Raw genomic sequence first — 18607 nt, forward strand, 5'->3', positions numbered from 1 at the left:
TCTGTGTTCCTTCGAGCTTTAGGAATTGTGGCTTCTAACTGATTGTCATTACATGACTTCTTTCACCTTCTGAGTGAAGAGTGGTAGGAGAAGAGCTATCTCCATATTTTTTTCTTCTCTGAAGTTATCCTATTATACTTGCCATTTATATTAGCAGAACTAAAAAGATGGGTAAGTAGTTTCCTTGAAATTTAAAGCTCAGACCCACATCAAAGAAGAGTCTAAGACATGAAAGTAGGAGAGACATCAGTGAAACCAGGGATGGCTGTAAAACAGGTACCCAAGTAGAACCGTATTGGAGGGTCTTAAGAGGAGACTTGTGAATACTGTTTAACTCAGCTTCATTTTTACTGAAAATGTTTTCATTTCTCTTTGATCAATTAACTCAACGTATAAGAAAATCTCCTAAGGAAATAATCAGAAATTGTAGTAATAATTCACATCCATCAGCAGGTTATTTGAAATACTGTAAAATTGGAAACAGCCTAAATGGATATTCTTTTTCTTTTCTCTCTTTTTCCAAAGTTTCTACAGAGGACCTGTCAAGTATAATGAGAAAAATACTTGGGTATATTTTCTTCAGTGCCTTTTAAGTGAATATTAGCATTGAACATTAGCCAAAGCCGGGGGAAACAGTTTTGTTGGCTATAGAATACCACCAGGAGTAATTCTTTTGATTTGTTTCTTGGACAAATCTTTGATTCTCCAATTCTGCCTTCATGTGCTGACCTGCTTTGGCCACAGCTGCCACTGTTGGTGGCGGGAAGGTCAAGCTGAAGGCAGACTTCTTGTTCTTGTGGAAATGAAGAGAAGGAAAGAAACTAAGAATCAAAGGACAGGGAGAAAATAAAAGAGCTATGCATAAGGTATATTCCATTAAAAGTCCCCAACAATGTCAATAGACCAGAAAACAGGATTTTTTTTCCTTAATTGTTTTTGATGAATGTATATTCTCAAAGGTTGACTTTATTCTACCAATTCTTTTTTGCTAAACTTGTTTGTTTTGGTTCTCTAAAATTATATTCCATCTTCCTCTTTACAGCCTCGCCATTGCTTTGTTGAATCTTCCTTACAAACAATGAGATTGAACTGTTTTAATGTCCTTTGCAACTAAGATTTAATTTTCCTTCTTAGATATCTTGAAATTCTGCCTTTTGTTATTTTTGCTTAATAATGGCTTTTTCCATCAGCAGGAATGAAAGCAGTCAATAAAAGTCTATTGCCGACTCTATGATTACACAGAGGGTTTACCATAATGCATATTGGAAATGTCTTTGAAACCCTTTTCCTGAATGGAGGGTGCCGTGGCTTGTGCTTTATGGCCTTCTAATGCTAGACGGTAATCTCATTTAGCATTTTCCCAAAGTGAAAACAGTGCATTAGGGCAGCCTAACAAGCATGGCAGATCAATACAGAGGCAGAGCTTTGCCCTTACAGATTAATCCAAGGAGAATGTACCAGAGTCTACCCCAGGAACTGGGGGACAATTATGCTGATTTCCACCACTTCCCTCCCCCCTCTACCATCTAATCATCAATACAGGTTAAAACATATACAAAAAGGATTTCAGATGATGGCTGCACTCACACTCATCCAAACAGACTACCAGACAGGAAGTCAAGGGCCCTGGAAGCAAGCAGTAGTATTGATTTGTGGTGATAAAAGTATATTTTGACACGTTCCAAATCATAAATAACTCATGGACTTCAACTTGCATGAATAATAGCTCAGCTCAGGGTAGATGCTTATATGCAATTTATATTACCTCTTTCTAAGGAGCCCACAGTTTAGATGAATTATCCCATTTCAAATAGTCTTTTTTAAGGTAAAAAAAAAAAAAATGTATACACACTGTCTTCTTTCTGGTGTGCAGTGCGTCGATGCTCACTCTTCGGCCTTTTCCTCTGCATACTGGGAAGGGCCATGTATCTGATGAGGTTTTCCTAGGCTTCCCTCCCCACCCTCTTCCCCTTGACTTTAAATCTAAGATACTTTGGAGACACATCAAGTTGTGAGCACCAGGGTAGAATGAAATTCTGCTGTGAACTGCTAGAGTAAGTTATCATTATTCCTGTATTTACTAGATTCAGCTGACCTGATGCTAATCATATTTTATTCAGTATTCATCCAGATGCAGGTCTTGCTACAAGCAGTCAGTGGTATTTGCACCTGTGCTCTTGGAAATACAGCTGACTCTTTTTAAATGCTGGTGTTCATAGTAGAAGATTAAGGAAGTCTGTGTCCAGAAAAATTCACAAACATCTGAACTTGAAATCTTAAAAAGAATTGAAACTCCTGGGATTGGGTTTAACTTCTGTTCTTGGGTATTTGACCAAGTAGTAAGGTAATGAATGAAAAAGTAAAAACAAAGTTATGTAAAATTCGCAGGAGTATTTTTTTTCCCCCTGTATGTCTGCCTTCTTTGGAGAGCAGTGGGAAGTAAATTCCCTTAGGGACCAGTAGCATGGTTTGCATTTCTATTTCAGCAAAATATATATTAGCTTAGTGTGTTGGATAAAAGTAATGAGGAGACAAATCGTCACCCAGGGGTTTCCTTATTGATGGGAAATATCCCCTGTGTTCTCTAGGGGTTTTTTTAGAACCCATTAAATTTAAAATAATGTGATTTCAAGATTATATGGAAATAACAAATTTAAATTTCAAAGACAGAACTGATAAGAAAAGACTGGAAGCATTTTTTGTTAAACAAAACTAATTTGAAAAAAAAATGGATTCCTAGATTACAAGTGATAATTTTATGTATTTTCTCCATGTGCATTTAGTTCTTAAAATCCAAGTACCCCTACCATGTTAATAAGAATATTTTATTTTTGTTTGTATAATTCATTTGGTTTGCTATTTTTCAAGCGTGTATTATGAACTTTTTTGGAAACATTTACATTTGGTAAAGCATATTCACTGAGAATAATTAACTAAAATCTGAGATTTCCAAATACCATTGCAGAATTTTATCCCAGGGAATTTTAAAATGCTTTCCTTCCACTCATTTGTATTCATTCAACAGATTCATTGCCTGACTTCTAGAAGAGATATTTAATCTAAAAGGAGAGGACACACACAAAAAAAGACAGAGTCCCACTTGGAATTTGCGTTCCAGTTAATGTAGGCTAGCAAGTGGCACTGGACTATGCTAGTCAGTCACTGTGGGGTGAGGAAGTGAATGGGGATCAATGGGTCACCATAAGGAGTGACAGACTCCCGGGGGAGGAGAGCTAGTGAAAGCCGCACCCAGAAGGCTGCACTTACGCAGTTGGAAGATGGATAGGTATTTTCCAGATTTATAAGCGTGTGTGGGTGATTTGGGTGCAGAACGCTTCCAGATCAAGAGCAGCAGGAGCAAAGACACAAGAAGTATATGCACCAAACCTGAATGCAGTTTGTCCAGGCTGCAGCCGTGTGCAGGGTGGGATGGAGATGAAGGAGGAGGCAGGAGCATGACCAAGAAGGACTGTGCCTGTTGGCCTTGTATTTTATTTAAGAAGTAGTAAGGAAAGACACTGACTCAGATGTATGTATTAGGAAGAACCCTCTGGAAGTCGTGGGGACAGGAATAGAGGGCAAAACACGGTGACAGAGACCCGTTTGGAGGTCATTGCTTGAATACAGGATATAAATAATTTGGAACTGCAGTAATGACAGTGGGCATGGAGAAGGAGGACCTGACTGCTGCTCCAGCTTCGTGACCTGCTGGACGTGGGGATGGGAGGGAGAGTGAGGCCTACAGGTTTCTGGCTTGGCAGGCTTGCTGCAGAGTGCCACACCATTCACAGGGGTTTGGATTTGGGTTTAAGTTTAAGAAGGTCATGATGTCCAGAGTCACTTGTAATGGTATTAATCCATGAAACTACATTTCCTAAAATTCATGAACTCTATATGCATTCTTTCATGGGAATAAATTCATTGTGCTTCTTTGGAATTTGAAGATAATTATTCCATTAAATATTTTTCTATATTTACAGTGTACCTTCTTTAATGTTTTATGTATTCTTCAACCTCAGTCATCATTCTGAGTAAAGATCATTTGTCTCACTGGTCCCTGTTTTTGTTTGCAGGCGGTATGAGTATCATCCAGTCTGTGCTGACCTGCAGGCCCAAATCCTCCAGTGTTATCGCCAGAACAGCCACCAGACCCTCAGCTGCTCTGCTCTGGCCAACCAGTACATGCACTGTGTCAATCATGCCAAACAGGTGAGTGTGCGAGCAAGGCCAACTGGGACACCAGGAGAATGTCATGGGGCAGTATTAAGGATTCAGTGTATAAGAAAACGCATTATAAACTTTAGCTCAGCTCGTCAGGAATTACTGCAAGAATTGTTGCCACCCAGATCAACCTAAGAAGAGTCAGGATTTTTCCTGTGTTCAACTCATTTACATGCAGAGGGGGAAACTCTATTAAAATTATACTTCTTTCATTTGCCCCAAACCTTTTGTCTTTTAATAATTATATGCTCAAGGTCATTGCCTTGCTTTCCTAAGCCACTATTCAAAGCCAGCTAAGAGGAAGGCCATAAATTCAGGAGCCAGAAACTTTGGATCCATAAGCAGCAGATAGCCTTGGAGAGAACCTAGTTTAAAAATAACAACAGCAATGAAAGAAACCTGCTATTCAATCCCTTGTCGATCCTTCTACCAGTTGGTAGAGTCCACCCAGGCAAGGAAAGGGAGACTGGAGATGGGATTTAGGAAAGAATTTCCCTTGCTTTCATATGTCATATTCTTCTTTTGACCCCTCGTCTCAGAATAACACAATGTGCACAGAACGTGTATTTGCTCTGATTTATGTACTTTAGAAGGCTAATGATAACCCTAAAGCAAATTAACAATGCCAACAGGTCATGTAATTGCCTCTCATTTAACTGCTTTAATAGTTGGATGTAGGTGGTTCTGAGAGACACAAATTATTGGAAACTTTGGTTCTTTCTGCTGACGAGTTCCCTAGAGTTGACCTTCTAACCCGACTAAATCTAGTGTTTGAGTTACACAGCATGCCTTTCTGCAGTCCAATTTGCTGTAGTTATAACAATACCACTTAGTGTAAATTTCTCATACTCTATGAATATCTGAAGGGAGGACTGGTATTGTCTGGATGGCTGGGAAATAACAGTAACACTAGAGGAAAAAATGTAATCAAGATGAAAAGCCCATGTTGTCTTTCAGAGCCTGGGGGCTTGTGGCTTTTGTTTCCTTCCTGCTTCTAGCAGCTTGTGTCTGCCAGGGATTCTTTTCTTTAAGGGTGTTTGGTAGAGGTGACATTGCTAATGTTAAGTTAGTACATTTTATTTGTCAAAAACAGCTTCTGATTTGCTCTTACTGAGCCCCAACCCAACCTTCAATATTGAGAGAACTGGTAGTGATTGGGACTGGTCGGTTGATTCCTGGGTTTTCTAACTTGATAATCATGCCTTATTGAGGAGGAGCTGAGGAATCAAAGGAAGGAATGGCCATGACATAATGCATGTTCATCCTGGTGTCTGACGCACACACCTGTTTCCATGGCGTGCTTTGTAACATTACCAAAGGTGGCGACTATAAGCGCGTTGGAAATGTTGACTCCCTCTGCCTGTCTCGCTTTTGTGGAATCCTCCACTCATAGTTCCAGGGGATCGATGGGGCATCTTTATAGATTAAAACAAAATTAACATGATAAGGTCAAATACACCACAGGATGCAAGAGAGTTAGAATCTGGCAGGTCTGAGTTGGTATCATATCCATGCCCAGCATTTGACAGGGGCTATGACCTTGAGCCTTCATTTTCCTCATGTGTGATTGAGGTAATGTGATGATTACATTCATGCAAAGTTTTCAACAAATCTCTTCCCCCTCTTTCTCAGTTATAGTCTTTCATGCTGAAATGAAACAGATTAACATTAAATTATTGCTAGTGACTCCCAAAGAGACCCTCCTTCCTCACCCTCACTTCCCAGTCCAACACATCATTTAGTATTATTGGTGGTCAGATGTTTGAAGTACCTATTGTTTTATGGCTCTTATATTCAGTTATAGTACAAGGTGATATTAAAAGATATGTCAAAAAAACCTTTATCCTAAGACAGGCAACATTGAAATGGGCGAGAATCAAGAAACATACCACTTTGTATTTTTATAGTACTTAGGATTTCAAGGTCATTTCACATTCATCCTGTGACTTGTTTTTTATGACAACCTGAGATGTAAATAGAGATGGTTTTATTGTCACCATTTTACAGTTGAGAGCATTGAAACCCAGGGAAATTGTGATGGTAAATTTAACAACTAGACTGAGAGGTACCTTGCCATAAAAACAAATTTCAAAATAAGTTAAGTAGTGTTTGGTTTTTGAGAAGGTATGTGTATGAGGGGATATCGATCATCCACTAATACAGAAATAAGGCAATAATGGAAAATGCCGGCAATAATGGAAAATGCCGGCAGTAATGATAAAGCAAGGGACAGGAGCACTAATAATCTGACAAGGTAGTAATAGAGTCCTGAAGGTCACAAATAGGGAGTGAGATGGTCACAGGGGCAGCTCGCACTGTCCCTTGGAAGATGACACAAGATGGCAGGAGGGAGCTGACATCAGAGTTTCATGAGAAGTTGCTGTCCTTCTGGTCCCAGGTTGTCCTTTTGCTCACTGTGAAGTTGGTCTCACCTCATGACACCATCCCTGCTTCTTGGTTGGAAGAGACTGTGGCATTGTTTGTGGTCTTCACTGCCTATTGTGACAATTCCTGATGGCCAACTCCCCTTCTTATGCTTCCTGTTCAATCCAGAGGTCAGGCTGGACATGTGAACATGACAACATCCCATTAGGTGATATTGTCCATTTCCGACGTAGTGCAAGGGTTTCCCCCGTGGAATAATCCCAACAGCCAAATCCCCTGCACTTCTAAATGACTCAAAGAATTGGGCTTTCACAGGTTCCCTGGGGTACCATCTTAGAGACTAATAGATTTTACTGGTAGGAAAATTTCCGGATGTTCCTTAGCCTTACTTTTCTTTTCTTCTTATTCATCCACTTACTCACATCAATCTTCAGCTGTTCTTAAACAATTCCTCATGGGTTGACATGAGACATTTAGACTGTTATTTCCAGTATATTAAGTTACGTGTTCTTCATAAGAGTAAAGAGATTTTAAATTGCTCTAATTATTAACTCTAAGACTTAAAAGCTACCGGTTAGCTAAGATATGCCATTTATGGAGAAGAACTCATCGATTGACAAGACTTCTGTGTCTTTTATTTCTTGTGCCTGCTTAGCCCTGTAACTCTCTTAAGCGCCCCAAGATTGAATTATCTCGTCTTACCTTTAAAACCTGGTTCCTACTCACCCTCTCCACTCCTGCCTTCCATGGGACTATGCGGTGGGGGAGCTAATAGTATCTATCTACTAGTGGACCTAAATATGCCCAAGTTCTATTTTAAAAGGCTGGAAGAGTATAGAAAAGACTGGCGTCCAGATCCACATTGCTCTGTCCCCTAAAACACTCCACTACCTGATACTTACTGCAGAACGGGCCCACTTTGAGGGGAGGGAGTCTAAGTTAATTTCAGCTTTTCCCCAACCTTGATGGCTGGATTCTCTTTGAACATTCTGTTCACCAGAGGGTAGAGTTATGAGAAAATGCTATTGCTACTATCCTAAACTAGTTAAGGAGTCTAGAGCTTCAGTTTCTTATGTGGTGGATCGAGGGTTTGAAGTAGGTGGTCATTGAGGGTCTTCCAGCTCCATTATTCCAGGACTGGTTCTACTTTCATGGACGGTACCAAGAGGCAGGACATAAGCATGCATGTTCACAGACACACTCAAGAGGCAGGGCCTACGTACAAGCAGCACCCCTACTTTTGAGACTTCCTGTTTTTATACCTGGACCTCTTTGACTTTGCTCCCAGCCTTTAACTTTCACCCAGAACCAACAGCAGCTGCGCTGTGGCTGGTCTGCCAGTCGCCTGGCCTCCCACAGCTACGTACCCTTCCTTGAGTTCACACTCCCGACAGCCCTTAGGAAGTCTAGGTGGCAGAACAAACTGGGAGTGGGTAGAAATAGTTTCCCAGTTCCTCCGATGTCAGCAAAGTGAAAAACAGCCATTTGCACGCTGTTGGAAGATGCAGCCTGCCATCTGAAAGCTCCATTAGGAAATGCAGGAGTCCTCAGCCAACTCAGGCTCAGCTGCACTGTGACGCCTCTTGTCCTATGAGGTTGGGTCCAGGGAAGGGAAGAGATTTTGGAAATGGAGCAGGAAGCCAGGATCAGAAGAACCAAGATCACTCTAGGACCAGCAGTAAGGGCCAATCCCTGGAGATGCCCAAAGATCAGAGAGAAATATGGACCCTCCAGTCTGAAATGGAGAGTCCAGAAACCACAGCAGAGGTTTAAGTCAGTGAGTAGGAGTAGATCAATAGCCATGCAGTCAGCTCAGCTCAAGGAATGACCAAACTGAGGACATCTTATAAGTGAGACAAGGCCCTCCCTCTTTGGGGAGATCAGAAAGGAACTAATTGTGTGAGGAGTGTGGGGTCAACACCCTGACAAATAAGGCTGAATCTCAATGTGACATTGCTCCTTCCCAAGGCTCCTGCACCTAGACCTTCCAAATCTCAAATATAAATGACATCTTCAGTACATGGTTAGCCTCCAAAACAGAAGAACTCAAGGTCAGTGCATGTGAAAGATTTTGCCCTAGCCATATTTCTTCTGAAGGTTCAGATATTTCTTTTATTATTTAGAGTATGAAGAGGACCTGAAAACAAATAGGAACTATTGCTTAGAAATCAGGATTCTTGAAGGCACCCTAGTGCCAGAGCAGGCTGTATTTTACGATTGTTTTCAGATGGACTCTGTTTTAGTAGACCAGGCTGTTGGAGCTAGAAGGACTTAAAGATCAGGTCACCCAGCTTCATTTTTTTACTTGTACAGTTCACACTCTGAGATTATCAGTGATCCGTAGGCATAGCAGAACCCAGACCCAAAGGCTGCTCTTGGTTCCAAGCCCAGGTTCCAAGCCCCATCATATCTGACCAGCAGTGTGAATGGACTTCACAGTCACCCTGGAAGTTTGTTTCAGGTGCACATACCCAGTCTCCTCTCTGGAGATTCTGATTTGGAAGGTCAGTGATGAGGCCTGGGACCTCAATTTTCACTAGATACCCAGGAGATCGTGCACAAGATCTGAGAAGTTACTTCCAGAGCCCATTGGCCTGGACCTCACTGAAGGTCTTCCACCTTTCAGAGATCCTGCTGGGTTGGTGTTTTTCCTCTTTCAGAGATGAGAACTGTCTGTCATTACCTACCCATCCAAGCCACCTGGCGGTAGTCCAACCCTAGAATATATCCTTAGCCTCAAGAACAAATTGGAAGATGGCCTTGTAAAGAAGGTGGGATCCCCTTCAAAGAAAGTTTTCTTTTCCCCTCTTGCTTCCACTGAAACTGTAGGTGGTCCTGCATGAGGAGCCACTCCTGGTGTTCCTAGGCAGGAGCAAGGGACGAGCACTGAGCCAAGGTGACACGGCCACAGTTGTGACCAGACCTCCCTTGTCTGTGCTATTCCCAGGCTCCACAGTTGGAGGGGGGGGTCTTCTGATTCACACAACACCCACCTTCAGAGAGCGCAAGGAGAAATCCAGAGGTGAACTTTGTGGGGAAACCCATGGGAACTTGTGTCTCTTGTGTCCAGGGCCTTGTTTATTATCATCGCCTAATGACATTTATTCATCTCTGGCTGGGCTACTGTTCATGGGGTGACACACAGGAGTTTCATAATAGATCTGCTACCCTTCTTGGGGGCGGCCAAATCTGGAGACACATCGAAACAAACTAAATTCCAAACTTTAAATTTGTTACCCCAGCCTCTTCCATCATAGAAATCCTTTTCTAAACCACTTTCTGAAAGTAGTGGTTTGCTTTATGACATTTTCTCTTTTTTTTTAATCTGAGTTTAATAGAAGAAATATTACCATGGCAATAGATTTTCATTTTTCTTAATAGGCATTTCTTTTCCAGTGCTCATCCTTCAAGAGTTAGGACTGCAGTATGTTTGTGTTTTGTCTGTTATTGCAGCAAGTTGTATAAACAGTTAATTACTTGTAACTTAATTTGAATATTACACATAGCATTTGTCATAGAAGACCTAAAACCGGATAGAGACAGAGGAAAGTTTACTTGTGTTTCTTCCAAAGCAGGAAGAACAAAGAGCAGCCCTGGCTAGGAGAAGAGATAGACATTGAAAACAGAGCAGGTGAGCTAACCAGTGTCCAGGTGGGGTGGAGCAGTGCAGGGCCCACAGGCAAAGCTGGCTTTCTGCTTTGGTAAATCAAAATTATAGATGACTTTCCTTCCCATCTCCCAGTCTTTTCCTGTCTTGCCCCTCCTCGCAGCTCCATTCTCTTCCCACGCTGACTTCCTGTCCCACCTTAATGACAGCTCAAGTGCCAAAGCTGTGTCTAACCTAGGACACATGCCTGTGTCAATTTCCCCTGGACTTATATAAACCTTCCTGTGCCGATTCCCAACTTAATTAGGTCTGAAATCTTGGGGAGATGCAGAATAAGCTTGCCCAGAGATAAGTATTCTGAGTGATATCTTTGGGGGGAAAAAAATGACTATTCTCTTTGTCATGATTACTCAATAATCCAAGGTTGCCATAATTCCTTTCAAATATATTGGGACAGCCAGAAGCCAGGGCTGCTGGGATAGTTAACCCCTGCAAGAGAGCTGTAATGCAGAAATCAGTTGACAGGATGACTGTGTAACCAAAACATTTGAGGAAAGTGGTTAAGATCATTTTAATAAGTGGAAATGACACACAATTTCAGGTCTCCAGGGCGCTGTTCTTTTTGACAGTGTGAGCTGCCAGTTGTTCCTCCGTGGCTGGAATCAGGGAGAGATTCGGGAAAAGAGCCGTGTTAACGCGTGAACCATTCTCTCCTTTTGGTAATTTACCCAGCTGTTGACAAAAGGAGTTTCTGTGGGTCCAAATATGTGAATGATGAGCAGAAGCAAAGAATTTTTCTCTCCACATTAAGATTAAGTGTTAGCAGTTCCTTAAATGAAGGAAGCAATTTTTTATAACTTGCAAAGCTTCTCCCTCATTCTTCAGGGAATTTCCTATGTTAATTTATGCAGTGTTAAATTTATGCAGTGTTGAAATTCAGCCCAACAGCATCTCCTTACAGAACCGATACAGATATTGCCAGGGAACCTATATGGTGGAAACACATACCCTGCCAGGCCCGAGGATCCCCCAGCTGAAGGCCCTTCTGCAATGGGGTTGGGCAGGTTTTATCCACAAAGCTGTGATATAGTAATAACACAGAATGCTCTATCAGTTTATTCATCTTTTTTAAAAATTCAACTTGACATTGTATGAGTTAATGTCTCTGACAGCAGCTAGACAGTTTTGTACCACCTCTGCCACCCTTTGGTGGCAACTAAGTGCAGTTTGACAGCAGGTTTATAGACCAGCCCTGGAGCTTTCCTGTGGGCCCTCGAGTTTCTAAGATGTCACTCGTGAATCCACTGAATCACTACGCTACTGTTGAACATGAGGATTTTAAATACACATGCAGAGGATGTGAGGTTATGAGTTTTGTATTTGCTCATATGTGGGTCTAGGAGTCTATGTTACATTGGCCCATTGATCCCCAAACCAACCAGGGCCAGCTTGTCTCTCTCCAGGACAGTCTGACCTTGTTAGCATTATATGATTTGTCTGAAAAATAACCCATCTACGTTTGATCAGGGTTACAGAGGAGAAAAAAAAAATGATGTAAAAAATCCCTAGACTCTCCAAAACCCCTTTAACTGGGGCTTTAATTATGTTGTAGCTGCAGATTATTTTACCGCATATAAAAAGGGGCATATTGCCACACATCTGTCCTTATAACCGTAAGACCTAAATGGTAGGGAGAGGCACAACCATGTCATCTTGACCAGGTGGTGTGTTCAAGAATACAGTGAGTGCAGGCCCCGAAATGCACAGTGGTGGGTGGTGTCGCTCATAGATGGATCATTTTCTCTAGGAACTAAATGCCCTTCAGTGGGCTGGGTGGGGGTCTGCTTTATAACAGCTTCACTGGGTGTTTAATGAAGAATGTTGGGGTGAAGTTGTCTGTATATCAGGAAGTTACAGGGCACCCCTGTGTGATGGAGACTTTCACACAGGTTAGGTGACAAGGGGTCAGCATAGGTGAGATGCTGGACAGTGTCCGACTCTTGCCTGGTAGCTGCTCATTGTTCTGTTTTCCCAGCAAGCCCAGAGCTCCTGGGGCGACGCCTGGGAGAGGAGCCTCACTTCCAGTGCGTGCTCACAGGACAGCTCTGCCCAGAGCCTTCCCCTTGGTCTGCCACGTCCTTCTGGTTTCTATGGATGCATCTTGCTTTTCTCATTTGTTTCCCATTTGACTGGAACATCATCTTGCCTTCTGTTTCCACGTGTGTTCTCTGTAGCTAGTTGTCTGCCTTTACTCTGTTCTTCTTTGGTGCCCTCCAGACATGAACTCCTTAGAAATCTACGATTATTAATTTTATAATTAGTTTATATTAATTTATATTGATTTTTTAATTATTAATCTGTCCACCTTCGCTTCTGTGACCCAACACTCTTGTTTGTTCTTCCACTCTCTTTTCTCCCCATTTTAAATTCTCTTTTCTTTTTTTATCTTTGACCTTAAATCATTATCTCTAGTGACCTTTGACCTCCCTTCTCCAACCTGCAACTTACTTCCAGACGTTTCCACCCAGGATGTCTCCTTCAAAAATCATCTAACACACAAATATAAAATTGAAGTCCTCATTCCCAGACTGGCTCCTCCCACCAACCTCCCTATTCTCTTGGTGACCTTCCCACACACTCACACTGTCACTGAGGGTCCACCGGTACCTCGGGCCTCATCTTCTCTCTTTTTGCTTCCTGTGGAGGGTATGTGTGTGCATTTCCTGTTCCCATCCTTGCTTGATTTCTTAAATGTTCCCCCCAGCTTTCCTCTCTTGGATCCATTCTGCCTGGTTCTTGTTGGATCCCCACATTGTTTCGTTAGCAGCAGGAAGCATCTCAGCCTGACTCCATTCTGGGCCCCTCTTATGCTCTGTCTCTTGGTAAATCTTGAGCACACACCTTGCCTTACAGCAGGCCCCTCTCCCTCCTTCCTGGTCATCCAGGAACTGCTGGCTCCCAACTCTTTGCCTCGGCTTCTCACCCCACCCCTACCCATCCCTCTCCCTGTGCTCTGCTCTATTTCAACCCAATGAAAGATCATCTGAGAAGCTGTCCCTGATCACTCCTTCAGTGTGAGGCAGAACAACCCTCTGTCTATCTAATGCCTTCCCTGGAAGCATCCACAAGAAAACAGGAGGAAGGAAAAAACTACATTTTCCCAGATATACTTTTGTTCCTTTTGAATTTTTTACCATGAACATATTACTTGTTCAGTGAAATAAATTTTAGCATATATTTAGCAAATAAATAAAAATTAGCAGATTATGACCCTGAATCTCATGGTGTTTTGATCAGCAGGTGTTATTTGATCAGCATATTAGTTTCTTCATAGCCCTGAACTGAGAGCAGAGAGAACCCTGTAGGAGGCCGGCTAAGAGCTGAGCCAGTGTGGGGTTGCTGGGCGGGTGCAGGAAGCCAGGGGAAAGTGTCCACCCCTGAGGGCCCCACCCACCCTCTTCTGAATAATTTTAGCATTGTGTCATTTGTTTCTTTTTAAAGATCTCTGAGAATGGAAGAGGTAGATCCCTGCATCAGCTAGCTGTAGAGTTTTGGGGTTTTGTGATTTCAGCGTTTTTATACTAGGAGTTGAACCTTGGGACACTCTACCACTGAGCTACATCCCCAACTCTTTTTATTTTGAGACAGGGTCTTGCTAAGTTACCCAGGCTAGCCTTGAACTTGTGGTCCTCCTGCCTCAGCCTCCTGGGTCACTGGGGTTTCAGGCATGCACCACCGGGCCAGGGTCTGACCATAGCAGTGCCCAGCATGGTAAGCATTCTGCCTGGGGTGAGCTGATGGCACTGCGGGAGAATCTTGCTGAGAGATGCCCTCTCAGAGACCTTGGGTTCAAGTCCCCAAACCCCTGTCACACTGCACTGACAATCATTGCCCTCTCTGGTCAATGTGGTCACATCTCCAGATGCCCCTGGTGGTGAGATGGCACATACATGCCCACTCTACCCCACTAGCCAGGCCGTGTTCTTAGGGTGTTCTGCTGGGATTCTGGTGGGGAGGGCTCATTCAGATATCAGGAGTGTTCATTAAAGGTAGTAATACTGTGTGGCCAGGAAGCATATGCCTTGTTTTGTTGTTGACATAGATATTTGGAAAACAGTGTAAATCATCTTAAATAGTTCACTGCCTTCTTGTATTTTCATGATGTCTTTCTGGTGGTAAAACTTATACGCTTTCTATTTCTCTTGCAGAGCATGCTGGAGAAGGGAGGGTAAACCACCTTAGAGAACATGCAAGCTCCTTCAACATTAATTCCAGAGGTGGAACATTTTTTTTTTTCCTAGTAAGAAAAGAACCCAGTTACAGAGAAGACCACTAAAGAGAAGGACCGGAAAATGGACTCGACAGAATCATGTCATGTTTTGATCAGCAACAATTTGAAAGACCAAGGCCTGGCTCAAGGCTCAGTCATCCAAGGACGCTGTCCAGTGTTACTAAACCCCACTGATGGTGAATAAAAGACAAGGGCGGCCCTCTCCACCTTTTTGTACTTTCTATTTAACTTCCACTAACCATAAAAGGCTTCCCGAGCCACCAAGCTCCACTGTTTGGTGAAACCCCACTCTCACAGAGCCTGGAGGGTATCGGGAGGCCGAGCTTATCATAGTGGAGGGGAGACGGCAAAAGAGCCACCCGAGCTCAGAGCCTCGGTGGTGCTGGGGGGAGTTGTCTGGACCTGTCTGGGCCACAGCTAGTTGCTTCCACTCTCTTCCTTTTCTTCTTTGATTTATATGAGAATTTATTTCATTTTAACTTATTATGGTGATCAGGCAAATAAGAAGACAGAAAGGAAAGAAAATGTCCCCTTTAACTGGAATAATGTTTATGATTACAAGTGAAATAAGGCATTTTTACCAACATAAAGGCCACCTGGCTTATGCAACCTCTGTCATGAATACTGACAACTTTACTTTGCTCACTGTCAATAATAAATATATTTTCTGACAAAGACTGGCATTGTAGCTCGGGGCCTCCTGCATCCTTTGTCTGAGGCGGATGGGTGTGCTGTGGGACAAGAGGCAATGTACATTGTTACTAATTTGCATTCATGCTGTACCTTTTCTCCAAAAAAGCACTGAAGCACATCACAGGACCACAGGCAGGCAAGGGATAACTAGCAGCTTTCCTCTCCGGTAGGTAGAATCCAGTAAGATTTTTACAAACTGCATGAGCCTTCCTGTTGTGTGGGATGACTGGAGTCATCGTGCCTGGGGCAAGAAACAGATTAGATGACCTTGGTTGGGACCTTCTGACCCTGCGATGGTATGAAATGTTTTTTAAAAAGTCAACCTTTAGAGTTTCCCTCTTTCCAGTTTCATTGAAACTTGTGGTTATAACTCTCCCTTTTCTATGAGGATTGGTGCTTCGGCCCTGAATTGGAGCAAGTTGGAAGCTGAATGGGATGGGCCTTCCAGGAAAAGGAGGAGGAGAAAATGTTGGGGCTCTGTGATATCTATCCTCGATGTCTTTTGTCATGTAGAATTTTTATTTCCTTTTTATTTTGTTAGAGGGAGAAGTTAGCAAAATTACTTAGAATACATACTTTGGAATCAGGCTTATTTGTGTTCAGATTTTGGCTCTGCTACATACCAGCTGTGAGGCCCACCATTCAATTCACCTACTCAATGACACCTCCATTTCTTTTTTGTGGTACTAGGGACTGAACCCAGGTGCTGTACCATTGAGCTACACTCCCTGCCCTTTTATGCTTAATTTTGAGACAGGATCTCATTAAGTTGCTGAGACTGGCCTTGAATTTGCAATTCTCTTGCCTCATCACCAAGTTGCTGGAATTATGGTGTGTGTCACCCCTCCCAGCTTTAACCACCCCCCCCCCCAATTTCTTAAACTGTAAAAAAAAAGAAGTCAATGGAAGAACCTAGTGTTTAGATTTACCGTGAAGAATCAGAATGTTGACCATATACATTTGGTCAGACCCAGTAAAGGTTGCAGATTTGTGATTGTTCTTAAAGGTATTTGGGGTTGGGGGCATGGAAGGAATGTCTACAACTTATGTCCCTACTGACTTTTATTTAAAGAAAGTCAGGTTGAACTTGAGAGGAGATAGTATCACCCAACCCATGTAAAGGGAACTAGCTTCTTCAGCCAAGTCCCTGGGTTGGCGCCATCTGAATGACATCCTCGTGTGCACTTGAGAACACACCTGTAAGTCTGATGTTGATTCTGAGTGACACTGGAGACCCTCCTTCCACAATTACCAGGCTACTCTGTGATTACTGTTTAATGAAGGTGTTTTTGTTTTTTTTGTTTGGTTTTGTTTTTTTAATGGTGCACAATAAGCTGAGCTCATTTAAGTGTGAATGAAGGAGTCATTGGTGACTGGAGGAGCCGAGCATTTTGGCACTGTCAGGACAGCATGCAGGTAACCACCTGAGAGAAATAATAGGTACACAGAAACAAATGTTTACACGGTGACTTGCTATAGTGTTTGCAAATCAGCTAACTCACAAATTCCCTCCTATACTGCTTTGTTTTGCAATTTGGAGCCAAGAACTTGGCACATCCCAGGCTGCCAGTCCTGTGGCTGGCAGAGAAACACAGCGCTGCAGAGTCAGGCGTTTAGAGGTGGCTGAATCTGGGGGAAGGAGAGGGCTCCTCAGGCCATCTCTCTTCCAGCACCTGCTATTAATTTATCATTCATATACACATGATGGATGTGGGAGGAAAGACAGTGCTTTGAGAGGAACAAAAAGATAAAATGATCCCTTTTGCTATACCTGTGCAGATCTCCCTATTGATGGCATCTCATCTCTGTCCTGGTCACTGTTAGCTCTGAGGACAACTGCTTGGGAAGAACATTGGGATATATATGAGGCTTCTGAAATGATAGGTTCCAATCAGTTGGGTTTGTCCATTAAGAAGAACACACCTTGAACCACAGTATGAAGCCAAGAAGACTAAAGTCTCCTGAAAGCTGCTCAGATGTTCTCACACTCACTGAGCGTCTGATGAACTTGTAGGAGACGGCTAAGTTGAACCAGCTTAAAGCCCTCCTTTTGAAAAGTCAGTTACTTATTACAGAAAACTACTTGTGAACATGAATAATGAAAAAAATTACTGACATCCTTTTTAATCCCAAATGTAGACTACTTAAAGTCATGTGCTTATGACCTACTGGTCGACCAGCGAGACCCTAACATAAGTGTTCCGTAGTATTGCTTAGAACTGAACAAGCTGCCCCAGGTCCTCAGCTTCTCTGGCTTAGCCCTTGGGGACACGTGGCTCTTTGCTCCATCTCTTCTGGCCTACAGATCTAAATGCCTTTGCTGAAAATCCACATTTCCATGAGCCATAGGAGCTGACACTTTCAGTACTTAAGAATTAGAGCAACAGAATTTCGGTTTGATAGAGGTAAGTTCAAGAGACCTATTGTACAACATGGTGACTATAGTTAATAATATATCTTTGAAAAGTTAAGAATTAGGGCAGTTGAACCATTGAAAGGGCTGCAGCAGCTTACTGGGATTCAAACCAACCTCACTGAAAAGTTGGAGTCTGTTTTGAGTGAATACTCATTCCAATTCTCCTCTCTTCCTCCCTGCCTCCTTCCTCTATTCCTCCCCGAGTTATCTTCCATAGCTCTGCTTCCTCCTCTCTGTCCCTGCCTCTTCATCTCCTCCTCCAGGCTCTCTCACCTGGGGCTGCTGCCACAACTTGGGCCATGTCACTGTCCTTGGTGTACAGTGACCCGCCCTGGTTCCTTTCCATTATAATATAATGTTTGATCCTTCTCTCTTTTCCTCCCCAGCCTCCCAAATCTTTGGTCATATAGATAGTACTTCTTATCATTTAGTAATTATGTTTGTGGTTCTTAATTTCTAAACCAGGCAAATGGAACTTGTTAATTCTTTGGGGGGAAAACCAGCCTATATTTGTATTTAATTCCCTGTGCCCTTGACTGTGCTTTCCCTAGAATTTATGATCTGGATTAAATGGGAGAGAAAGCCCATCACTGCCGCAGAGGTTTTGCTCAGTGGCCAGGCTGATTCCAGGCTAGGATGCATTAAGGTCTGTGCAGGAGAGACCCACATTCCAAGCCACCCCTGGGATAGACCACAGCATGAGTGGAGAATAATTAACTGTGTTCCAAAGTCCACAGTTTATTTCAGCACATTCTATTACAGATATGTATTTTTGCCTCTTCTCCCTCTGGGTCTTGGAAGAGTGCAAAATACAGCAGGTTTCAGTGTTTACTCTCTTTTCTTGACCCCCTTTTTTCAGAGGTGCCAACAATGAAACAACGATAAAGGAAGTACAGGAGGGCGACAGGGACCCATTTAGCATCCCCAGAAGGCAGCAGAGGCTCATGATCAAGTCTGTGCATAGAGAATTTGGACATTATTTTCAAAAATGTCT

The 18607-nt window shown here is 42.7% G+C and overlaps 1 protein-coding gene across 3 annotated transcripts in view; it reads left to right on the plus strand.

Annotated features, from left to right (window-relative positions):
• The window catches only part of Chchd3 (coiled-coil-helix-coiled-coil-helix domain containing 3), a 266329-nt gene extending 251137 nt beyond the window's left edge, over positions 1-15192 (plus strand). For 2 of the 3 annotated variants that reach the window (XM_058582830.1, XM_046455090.2), the window contains 2 exons: positions 4074-4209; positions 14422-15192. In XM_058582830.1, coding sequence (XP_058438813.1) covers positions 4074-4209; positions 14422-14445 — 160 coding nt within the window. In that variant the 3' untranslated portion in view covers positions 14446-15192. The remainder of the gene's footprint in view (positions 1-4073; positions 4210-14421) is intronic. The other variant, XM_058582831.1, reaches the window with a different exon arrangement.
• The last annotated feature ends 3415 nt before the right edge of the window (positions 15193-18607 follow it).

The sequence above is a fragment of the Marmota monax genome, unplaced genomic scaffold (assembly GCF_021218885.2).
Source record: "Marmota monax isolate L192 unplaced genomic scaffold, Marmota_monax_Labrador192_F-V1.1 WCK01_AAM20220418_F8-fsc00131, whole genome shotgun sequence".
NCBI lineage: Eukaryota > Metazoa > Chordata > Mammalia > Rodentia > Sciuridae > Marmota > Marmota monax.